At 28.3% G+C, this 12,931-nt stretch overlaps 1 protein-coding gene and 1 pseudogene across 1 annotated transcript; one reads left to right on the forward strand and one right to left on the reverse strand.

The window, feature by feature from the left end:
* The first annotated feature begins 5,844 nt into the window (after positions 1-5,844).
* On the forward strand, positions 5,845-8,624 carry LOC132934732 (chromobox protein homolog 5-like). The gene is made up of 2 exons (XM_061001072.1): positions 5,845-6,105; positions 8,084-8,624. The coding sequence occupies exons 1-2, from the start codon at positions 6,095-6,097 to the stop codon at positions 8,622-8,624; spliced, it is 552 nt and encodes a 183-aa protein (XP_060857055.1). The 5' UTR covers positions 5,845-6,094.
* Positions 8,625-10,319: 1,695 nt separating this feature from the next.
* On the reverse strand, positions 10,320-12,580 carry LOC132934739 (uncharacterized; annotated as a pseudogene).
* Between the last annotated feature and the right edge of the window lie 351 nt (positions 12,581-12,931).

The raw sequence follows: 12,931 nt of genomic DNA on the forward strand, positions 1-12,931 counted from the left end.
AGCATAAACAACTTATAAATAATTATTGCTTTTAAAAATTTTAAATGCATATGAAAAATAATTATGCTTGTGTGTCTTTATAATATTTTTGAACTATTATTAATATAATTTATGAGGAACCTTGGATTGAATTTTCAAGCTTTTTTAACAAGTGAAAAATAAATTAACTAAATTACATCAGTGAGGGTAGGTTATTATTTTATTATTATTTTAATTGTAGATTATTATAAATTCAGATATTTATGTCGTAATTTGAATTTTTTTTTTAACATAAGGTTATGTTTTAAAAACCTGATACACTGATATAATACAGTCAATATGTTTATGCAGCTATCTATTAATAACATATTAATATTAATAAGAGTCTTTATAATATATGCCCACACATATATTTATTTATTATATAATATATACATAGGTATAATATAATATTTATTTAGTAGGGTAGGAATGATTGGTGATTTAATCATAACATGCCAAGTGATAAAAGAAGATAGTATACTCTAAGATATATTTTATATTTATTTAACTCCCTTTCTGTGTTTGTTGAAATTTAGGTTTTTTTGCATTGTTATGGTTGCACCGCAGACAAGAGTTGTTGACAAAGTTATAGGTACTTCAGTATGTTGCGTATCTTGTGCTGACTATGCTGGTTCTTTAGTTGATTTGAACAGTTGTACCCAGGAACAAACGTTTACATGTTGTTGATTGTACGTCTTTGTGAAAAAATGAATAGGTATAAAATGAATCAATAGTCAATAGCTTATAGAAGTTCGTTACTATAATTATGATTACAAGACTTAATAAATTAAGCAATTTTACCTATTCTTATCAATATGTTTTTTTTTATTACCAAAATGTACCTACTTGGCTACTTATATGGTAAAAAAATATTATACACTATAAAGTTAAAGGTACCTACTAAGAGATACTATATGCTATTTTGCTATTATATTCTTACTACTTAAAATTTGTGAGCCATAACTAATTTTTTTTCAAAATTAAAATTAGACAACGTTAAAAACTTTAATTTTGTTAAACCAATAAATAAGTTACTGTAAAGTTCATAGAGTAAATCTTATATTGCAATAGAGTTATTGACTTGTGCATGTATCATGTATATAGTAAAATTTCATGAAATTTAAAAAAAAAATGTTTCGGTATTTTAATAAATAAATAAATTTTGTTTTATTTTTAAATAAGTTTTATATTTACATATAATTGTCATAAATCACCTTCATAATTGTATGGTACCTAAATATATACCTAACCTTTGGTATAATACATTTAAAATGGTATTCAAATTTTTAAATATTTTAATGTTTAAATAAAACAAGTATGTTTACCTACTGAATTCTTACACTAGAATTTAAAACTCTGGACATTGTGTTAAAAAAAAAAATTGTGTTTTTATTTGTGTAAAAAGAATTTCAATGTTTCACGTTTTTGTGAAATATTTCAAAATGATATTTCAACCATATACTTCAAACGCTACATGTATGTATGAGATCAGCATTCATTGAACCTCCCTCACTATTATAATCATTTACAACTAACACATGGATCCCAGGTGACTTTGACGAGAATAGAAACTGCCCCTTAAATAATTAAAGGTAAAATTGGTAAATTTTATTGAAATTTGATTTATAGTGTACATATTAAATTTCATCTCAATATTATAGATTATTATTAAAACTCCCAATTGTTTTCACCGGAAAATCAAAAAAAAAAAATTAAAATAGCCTAACTACTTGGCCCCATAAAAAATGTCTAATTGAGGCTATATTTTTATATTGTGGATAAGTGGATGTTGCTCTGCTGTACAGTAGGTTACAAGTGGGTCACTGTAATGGATGGTGTTAAATTTGAATTCAATGATTTAATATAATTGTATAAGAAAAACAGTTCTGAGGGAAAACGGGTCAGTCAGCCTATGATATTACCAAGTATATTTCATGATATTATTGTGAATAAAGTAATTTATATATAACCTATTTACGTGGAACCTTGTTTAAAATTTTCAATCCTTAGCCATAAAAGTTAAACATTTTATACATTTTTAACTACAAAATAATTAATAAATTATAAATTTGAACTTTAAATGCTTATAAAAAAAATGGTGCCTATGTATTTTTAATATTTTTCAACTGCTATTAGAACGATATATCAGGAGCCTCTATTATTTATTTTTATTTTAGATTTTGGGTTTTCGTTTGATCACTACGAAACTCGAGATTCTGTTCTTTTGGTGCACGAGGATTCAAAAAGGTCCTATGATCGAAATACGTACGACTATTATTTCACCCATAATCGAAGTAACAAATGTTGAAAAACGCATTATGTGATTATTCGTATAACCATACGTTTCCTATTATGGTATACGTCTGTTTAATGTTCTAAGTAATAATTATTTTGAAATTTTTTTTCGCATTTATTTTAGTAGACGTGTAGCTCATTATTTATTATTGTAAATCGATAGGTATATTAGAATAAAATAATAGATAAATTCACTCATATATATACATTTTAGCTAACAACACAAAATTGGAACGGCTGGATGTACATTTCGAAGTACTAGCTCCTTCAATATTGGTTGTATCGTCTTGAAATCTTTGAGGTTCAATGTAGTGAGAACTCTAGATCATATTTCTGTTCTAAAAAAAGCCGCGTATCAATTTTAAGTAGGATAAATTAGAAAAACAAAATTTCCCGCCAATTTTTTTTTTTGAAAAATTTAAATTTTGAACACGTAATTTACCTTCTTAATAATTGTGATAAAAAACTTTTACTAGCTGGAAAATTATCTACGTACGCTTCTGCTTCGATCCTTGAAGGTTTCATAAAGATAGGACTTTTATTGATGGATTTAGGTTTTCGATATAATACGAATTTGAAAAACCTATCTAAAAACATAAATCATTCAATAAAAGTCCTATCTTTATGAAACCTTCAACCTACTCCGATTATGGGCGAAATAGTAGTCGTACGTATTTTGATCATAGGGCCTTTTTGAATCCTCGTACACCGAAAGAACAGAATCTCGAGTTTCGTAGTGATCAAACGAAAACCCAAAATCCAAAATACACGTAACTACGTAATTTTCTAAGTACAAAAAATACACGAAAAATCTTAACTCCCGAACCAAAAGTCGGATGACCTCGATCTCGATACCCATCGATACAGCGCAAAGTCCTCTATAACAGCCGACTACAAAAACGGCTAAATAAACCTTTTCCAAAGGAAGGGGGGGGGGGGGGGGGGGGTTCGAGGACCTCCGACTTCGGGAGTACGTTTTAGAAGGGCCTAAACCGAAACGTTTGGGAACTTAAAAGTATAATATTATCTTATGTGAACGTCATATACAACTTATAATGGATTTATTGAACTTAAAAACTATTATGTACATATTTAGATACGTTTTTTGCATTTGGTAATTACGCCAGCAGCATACAACATTCTATGCCAGATTGCCAGTAGTTTTCCTAGAAGTAGTTACCTATTCATATGATCACATAAGAAATCTATTTAAGGGTGTTCAACATGAACAATTGTTTAAATAATTGATGAACTTTAAATTTCAATCATCAAAGGTAATGTATGCGTTTCGAAAATAATTATAATTAAAATAAATGTATTTTGTTATAATACGATAATATGACATGTCTGATGTCTTGAAGTTTACTAACGCTGGACAATAGGTATAAACGTTTACTAAACTAATAAATAACAGATGTATATTATAATATTAGGTATATACTCTATTCAAAACTATTGTGGTCGTCTGTTTGTGCATGAGATTAATCACACATAGGAGAACGAGAAATGGTGAAATCTAAAGTTTATCGATAGAGAATTTTATGGAGATTCCATTTAAATGATTGGTGTAACGAAATTTACAGTTGTTAAATAGAAAGCTTTCAAAAAGCATAAAAAAAACCCAAAAAACCATACATAAATTGCTTTATCAATAAATTTTAATATGTCAATGTAGATTTATACACAAGTTTATAGTAGCTACTGTGATGTTATATGTTATATTTTATCATTTAAAGTATGATCAATATGTGACAATATATTGTATTAGTACTATAGTACTATATAATATTATATTCTTTTTTTATTAATTTTATTTTATTTTGTATAAACTGATTTACCTATAAATTAGTTAAGTATTATTTTTTTACTGTGTTATCACATTTAATAAGATAACAATATACAATTTTTAATTTTATAACTTAATTAAATTAAATTTAAACAAAATGCCTCTTTAAAATACCGTCTTGATCCAATTATCTAAAAGATAAGGTTATATATTATGTTGAAATCGAAGCACTCTTTCTGGTAGAAATTTTGTATAGGTACAGGATAAAAAAATAAAATAAACACCATTGTAAAACCACTAAGTGAAAATGTTCCAAAATTATAATTTTTGATTTCATGGAGTATGATTAGAAATTTACATATATATGGTACACATTAACAATTGTACCTACATGATAAAGTTTGTGGCAATAATTGACGATTAATTTTTTTTGTTAAAAGTCATTTTCATAGATGTATAGGCGGTATATAAAGGCGTAGCCATCGCCTTTGTTCGATAACTGAACAATAATAATATTATGACTGTCGAGACTGTCTGTGGTATGAATATGTTTTATAATTTAGACAGTTCACAGTTTATTAAATGTTTATGTTGTGTTTATTACATATGCGTGTTCAAATTTGATTATTAGTTTAAAATCTAAATTAAATTAGTTTCTTACTTATTCTTAATATAATAAACACTTATTCAGTTATTCCGAAAAAAACTAATTTGTAACAATTAAATTTAAAAAAATTATTATTAAAAATTAGTTCTAATTGATTACGTTTTGTATGTTAGGAAAGTATAGGAAAATGTGAGTCTACCCAAGAAAAAAAATCAAAATCCTGAGTGTACCCTTGTACATCAAATAAATTCAATATTTAACTACCTATACATGATAAATCTATATTAACTATAAATATTTAACTCCAAGGGCCTAAAAACAATGGCGTAAAATATGTCAGAGATAACTATGAAAGCATACACGTTCTTCAAATAAATTAGTCCGCACCATCTCTAAAATCAATATATTAAATTAAAAATATAAACAATAACAAAAATGTTACACCAATAGCGGCTATAGGTTGGAAGAGTAGGGCATAGGTGGTATAAATTATACTAAGAGTAGGTAGCGAAGTCAAATCGGTTTGGCGGTGTGATTTCTGAGTTTCCAATCACGATTACAAAATCGATTACCTATTAATTGAACTTTATAAGCTTTTGATATTTTTGAATATTTAGCTGTTTTTTATATATAATTATGACAAATTCCCAAAGGCATGTAAAATAATAGATGTTTAGCAATGGTTTTCAATTTTAATAACTTTGGATTAAAGTTATACTTAAAGAAATCTAAATATATTAAAAAAACACAAAAATAAAATTGTTCAATAGGTTTCTTTTTTCTGTGAATGTCAATAAAATTTTATTTGTTTGGTAAAATGGCTGAAAATTTAATACAAGGCTCTCAATATATTGTTACAATGATATTATTTGAAAAGTATTTAAAATCCATAATCACAATTTTTTTATAAGTATTTAAACTTCAGATATTGTCAAAATACGTAAAGTGTGCAAGTTATTTTGAGTTGGAAATTTAAAATATTTTTTTTTTTTGATAACATGATAACATGATGTAAACAAATCGCCCCTAAGACACCGTATTACTATGTACGGTATAATATACAACGTCTTAGTTCGTAAACGTAACCACTACCGCTATCATGTCGACCATGACGACTGTTGTCGATTTATTTTCTTCCATTCGGGCGTCGCTGTTCCATTGTTGGGTCTGTCGTTTCACTTATTGCTCCTCGCTCGTCGTCTGTTGTCTGTCCGCTCATCACCACTCCTCAACAGTACCAAACAGCTAACCACATTAAAACGCAGCCGAAGCAGTCGCCGTCGTTCCTGTGGCTACGCACCTCTGTCCTTACGAATCCCGCCGAGTGGTTGAAAGGTATTTTCCCGACGCTGAGCATTTGTTTCCGGTCGATTCATTCCTTCGATATGTTTTCAAGGTGAGTGTCAACTAATATTCACGCGCGTACACGGTTTTTAAAAGCGGATTTCATCGTTTGCGCTCACTGTTTCCATATCATCGAGAGTACATTTTCGCGAAATCTAATGAAAACATTAAAAACGTGACCCATACACAAACGCTCAGATACACCTCACCCTTCCCCTTCACCGCAAAAGCAACTGACGCCGCCGCCATCGTCCAAATATTATATGCTGGTTACGGAATAACATTTGAAAAATTACGAAAACCAGTTGGAATATACGGTGGATATCAACTGTTTATGGTCTAATGTTTGTATCTTACACCTACGTAGTTTGCGCACAGCCCGAAAAACAATATTGAGAATATGAGAATACGCGTACGTTACCGCCGTCAAACTGTTCGCGCGCACGCATCCCCGCGTTCGCTTACAAATAAAAAATAAATACATTACCTATAATGTTGTGTGCGGACTGTCGGCGATCCAAAAGACGATTGTTTTGAATAAAGGTTGAAGTCAATTAAACAATAAATTAAATAATTGTGGTTTTTCAATATTATGAATGTATTTTCATTCGTTTTCGTGTTACCTACTAGTAGTGTGGTGCTGCTATCTTTTATTATTAACTATTTAAATAACAAACAATCATATTATGCAACTAAAATGGTGTCGTAAAAGCAATATTTTACTTGGAATGTATGATTTTCATTTTAAGGTTTAACTTCATTTTTATTTTATTTTTTCAATACAAGCATACTTGCAAATTATTAACTATTTAAATAACAAACAATTATATGTAAATCAATCAAAGTATTATTTAACTTGGAATAATATTTATTTTTTGTTAGTAATTGAACGTAATATTTTCTGTGGTTCATATTTTTTCGCACGTGGTTTATACTCAAGAGTGGATCGGCCCACCAGGATTTCGGGAGTTTTCACATAGGATTGCCCACTAGCAATTATATTTTTGTGATACCAATACTTAATTTTGAATAGTTAAAAAAAAAAAATACAAAATATTACAACCCCAAATTTTAAATTGTTGGAACAAACAAGGATTTGAATAAGTCTTATATTATGTAATACTACCCTAGTACTCTATCACTAAAATTTAAGCACACTTTAAACATAATATAACCTATTTGTTGAGTAAAGCTTAAATTTAATTAAGTTCCTATATTGAAACTTTTAAATATTTAAATCAATCTTAAAACCGTGGAAGGTACTGAATATTCATTAGATGTATAATATTTAATGATACAATAATAGGTATGATGATTAACTTTCATTTTCTTCATCATTAGGTGTAGCACTATATTATGGAAAATTGTTTACGTTTGGGATTTGTTGTACTATATCATTTGTTAATTTTAACAATGTATAATACATTTGTTGTCTCATAAAAGTGCGCAAATTTTACATTTAGCAGATCAAGTTTAGCTCCGTTAGTTTAAAAATTAGAGGGAATTTACCTAAATTAAAATATAACAAAAAGCCTAGGAGAAGCCAGTTTTACCTTTATATTTTAATTTTAAAGAGATTAATCAGTATTATAAAACTGTAAATTGTTTGTTTATCTTAAAATACTCATATCTTGCTTCAAAATTAAAATATGATAAAAGGATTATGAGATGCCCTAGATAATAATCTTACCTCTAAACTGTATAAGAGGTCAATTAACCTTAATTTTTGAACTAACGGAGCTAATTGTGATCTGCTGGGCGTAAGATTCGGATTGTTACAAGCTTGTAGATCGGAGACAACAAATGTCTGTGTAGCGTCCTCTTCAATAAAAAATAAAAAATATGATATACCAATAATTTCAGTGTTTATTTGAAATAATGCTTATTTGCTGACATACTTAAAGTAATGTCCTATGGATAACAATTTACGTGATGTTTTTTGGTGTCATCATTTTTCCAAGTTATTTAAAATAAATTATATATCTCTTTTGATTTATTATCATTAACATATTAATGTATTTTTGTTCCAGAACTAGAGAAGCCGTTGCAAACATAGAACCTAGTGGTACTGCTGCAGAAGAGGAATATTCTGTGGAAAAAGTTTTAGATAAACGTACAAGAAACAATCAAATAGAATATTTACTTAAATGGGATGGCTACAATCATCATCATAATACTTGGGAACCCCTCGAAAATCTTGATTGCAAAGACTTAATAAACGAGTACGAAGAAACGGAAAGAAAAAGAACGGAAAAAGTTGGGCGTGGTGGCAGTGGCTATAAACGTACACTTTCAACTTCAATGGTTAAAACTGTTGGGTTATTAAAAGGTCATCGTAAGATCAGGAATAAAAAGAACAATGTAATTGACAATTATGACTCGGACAATGACGAATTACCAATTATGAAAATTCCAGAAAGAATTATGGGTGCAACTGATGCTAGTGGCCAATTGATATTTTTAATGAAGTGGAGAGGAGTAAAAGAACTCGATTTAATCCCAGCTAAAGAGGCTAATTTAAAGTGGCCTCAAATTGTTATTCAGTTCTATGAAGAAAGATTTGAAATATGAATCTTGAAATATAAAATGGTGTTTGACTATTATAATGTGAATAAAGATTACATGTGCTCAAAAAATAAAATTTTTTTTTTTTATCAAATCCTATGGTAAATGTTATCAATTATTTAATGTGTTGATTATATGTGGCAGTTATGCCTTACAAATGAAAATATCAGATTCTCTATTATAAAATACTTCAATGTAAGTAACTATATAAAATTTCATAAACTGTATCCTTATTTTAATTTTTTTAAGTGGTTATAAAATATATAAAATAGGGTAATATGTGAGATTTGCAATTTTGAATTAAGTTGTTTTTAATTAAATAATATAAGTGAAAAAAGTTGTACAATTAGTATGCATTTAAAAAATACAATATGTTAGATGTATACTTATAGGTTAGGCACTATGTATATTTAAAATTATTATTATTAACTTGCTACAGTTACTCAAAACTAATGTGAAATAGTTTTTAATAAAAATTAAAAAAAAAATAACCTTTTAAAAGGTAAATCATAAAAATAAGACATATCAGTTATATGCATATTATACAAGGTATAGTAAAATTAAGAATAAAATAATATTGTATTGAAAAAATATAGTCTAAATTGTGAAAATAATATTTTCAATATGGTTCTAATCACCTCATTTTATATGAATGTAGTTAAATTTTTAAATTTCCATTAGTTGTATCATAGTCTATGTAGGGTTGCCATACGTCCCGGTTTTGCCGGGTGTTAACGCCCAAAGCAGGGGCTACCCGAAGGACCACTCGGTGATGCCCGAGCACAATTTCTCGAATTAAGTAGGCCCAAGTAATCACTAACGCCGGCAATTTCGCTGGGTAGGCTACTAAACGTGCCTTCGTCTGATCTTATGGTGGATAGGCAATTCTACGCACGACGACGACGACGACAACGACGAGGAGCGGGAGGGATCTAACGAGGAATGACGATGGTGCAAGTTAATTATGGGGGGGGGGGGGGGGTGTCTCTGTGATCGATTCGGTTTGGTGCAATGACCACAGAGCTCACAAAATCAGGGAGAATACTTAAGACTACTTAATCCTAATGAGGGCTTGAGAGGACGCTGAACTGGAGCACTCGGTAGGGGTCGACCTGGACGACCTGGGCGGCCTCTCACACAACGTATGTGTTGCTGGCGGACTTACGCGTCGGCACTCTCATTGATCGTGACGTGGACTCCAGGACAGCAATACACAATAGTCGGGAGACACTGACTATGTTGAGCAGATGAGAGGAGGTAATATAAATTTAACAGTACCTTAAGACGTGCGCTGGGTCTTTATTTGAATGTAGTGAACAATAAAATCTGTGCGTTCACGGATGTGTATAATAGTATATGATATAATCTCTTTGATTGATGAATTTTAGAATAATAATAATACTTATGAATCGCAGAATAATAATAATAATTTTAATAAATACTATGCGCTCAATGCGACTTAAATAATACAAAAAAAAACGACGACGAAAAACACCGCTAGCGAGACACGAATAAAATATAGTTTTTACGTAAAAAATAATAATACGAAGAAAAAAAAGGGCGTTGGCCGAATAATACAAATATCACGAACAACAAAACAAAAACAATGATAATCGCGAGGCCAACGAACGAGCAAATGATTGCACACAGAAGACAAAACAAAGAGCATAAATAAAATAACAATTACAATCATTTAACAATTTATACATGACGGAATGGTGGATAGACGAGGAGTACGGTGGGTCTGGAAGGGAACCATAATTCTCTTTCTGGTACCCGTTTGTCGTAAAGTTTTTCATCTTCATACCTATGGTAGTAAGACATACATGTTTTATTAGATGTGTTGTATGATGTAACCTTTTTTGAACCATATTCAATTCATACGATTCAAACAACTCAACCAAAGACACAGAAACCTCTAATTTTTTATTAAATAAAAAAATCAAATATCGATCTTAAAAACAAATGTATCTTTTAATAACATTATTCATACCCATTTGGAATTACATATTCAACTATAGGGTTTAAGCTAAACCATCAAATTTACAAAAACATTCAGGTATATCAATGATTTTCACTCCACCTAATAACACTATTAACAGATACACACTACTACATCTCCAAACACACTTTAACAAATCAATAGAACAAAAATATCACCATCAACCCTTAAGGCTTTAAAAGTTTTAGTTTAACATTTTATGATATAGTAATATTATTAATATGTGTGTAATGTGTTATTAATCAGTGTCAAAAAATGAAAACATATTAGAATTCAAGTAATTCATGTTCTAAAAATTTAAATGCTTGCTATTTAAATAACTTATCAATTAAATCAAAAAAATGTATTACCTTTTAATTAATCCTCTCTTAAAAGCAATTACCAATTGTTTGCAAAAAACTATATTTTTCATATTGTTTAACGATTTATGTATTGAATTAATAGTATGGAGCAAATATACCAATATATTTTTATCACCCAGCAATATGTCTAAAGCTCTAGATACAGGTTTCATGACCTAAAATATAAGATAATCTTTAGAATATATTTTAAACATATTAGGAAATAATTATTAAATATGCGTATTTATGCATAAAATTTACATTGCAGCATTCTTTTAAAAATGAGACTTCCTGAAGTCTTGAAATAGTAGACCATTGCAACAATGGATTTTATAGCATCATATTATGAATTCCATCTAAACATAAAACATATGATATTATTATTTATTAATAATTAATTTTTTTTTTAAGGCAAAATATTAGAAAAATAATTAGAAAATACCTTGTGGGATTAGACGTTATGAGATAACGACCAAGATGATATTTTACGATATCTGCACTTAAAATAGACTAATTTTGTTTGTTAAAAATTGCTTGGCACTTTTGAATACTCTCTTACTGATTATGTTATTTACAACGTATTTTTCAGCATTTTTGATATCAATTGAAGCAATTAAATTCACTGTGTGTGCATTGTTGTTGTTGTTGTGTGTTGATGAGTGGGTAACAATATTCTTAAGAAATTATCAACAGATGGTGGTTCACTTTCAAGAGTATTTGTTCTTTCTACAGAGACTTCATTTTCTTCAGTTACACCAATCATCATCATAACTGTATACTCTAGAAAATAAAAATATTTTTTTTGCTTAAATATACTAAGAAAAATTATAAATATTTAGTTAATAATTATATAGATACTAATATACTATATTTATTTTAAATTATCAGTGTTTCAAATATTATTACCAATCTATTAATTTGCGACAAGTGGATCAATTGTCTCTTAAGCTAATGTCAATTGAAACCAAAATAATCATTGAGTATTTATATTATTTTATTATCTTATATCAATTATATTTAAGTATTAATTTACCTATAAGTTATATTTTTTTTTAATTATATTTTGAAAATGCTTAACTCATAATTTATAAATTATTATTCTGAATTATAAGAAAAATTATATTAAATAAATATAAATGCTAAAATATTAAAAAAGAAAAATCACAAATATCATTTTTAAATACTTACCTACTATAAAGTGATATAACTATATAATTAAGTATTAATGTACATATTGCATATCTGTGTTGTTGAACAAAAATTAAATATATTATTTAAATACTGGAAGTACAAAATTGTTTCCAACAAAATCTATAAAAGAGTTAGCATAGCATAAATAAAAATATACAAAATTTTTAATTGATTTATAAACTAAAATATGAATTATAAGTTATAACTAATAATTGTAAGATTGTTATTTGAGTTCATAATTTAATTTATTCAGTAATTATAAACAAATTCATATAAAATAATAATCATAATCATAATTACCTAAAACTTTTGACAAAATTTGCTGCATTGTCAGTGACTTTTTATGTTGTTTTATTCTGAATTTTAAATTCGTTCAGTACTTTGTATATAGATTCAGCAATATTGTCAAATGTGTGTCTTCCTCTCATTTGTCTACATGAAACAGTTGTTTCTAATATAACTGACTTTGGATAAGTGAACGGGTTAACAATACGTTTTTAATGACAAGCGAGGCGTGGTGACTTTAAATATTAAAAAAAGGTTAGATAAGTTTTATCATCGTAATAAACACGACTTGAGATTATAGATGATAATTAATAAATAATAGATACGACATACTTGAGGACGGCACGGTCCTGAATCAGACCGTATTTAACCTTTAGTGAGGAGATTTGTTTAGATATCAATATATGATAACTGAATATTTATTATTTTAAATACTGATGAATAGCGGTGCAGTTACATTTGAAGACAACTGTAGTCCATAAAATTCATAAATT

The sequence above is a fragment of the Metopolophium dirhodum genome, chromosome 1 (genome assembly GCF_019925205.1).
Source record: "Metopolophium dirhodum isolate CAU chromosome 1, ASM1992520v1, whole genome shotgun sequence".
Lineage (NCBI taxonomy): Eukaryota > Metazoa > Arthropoda > Insecta > Hemiptera > Aphididae > Metopolophium > Metopolophium dirhodum.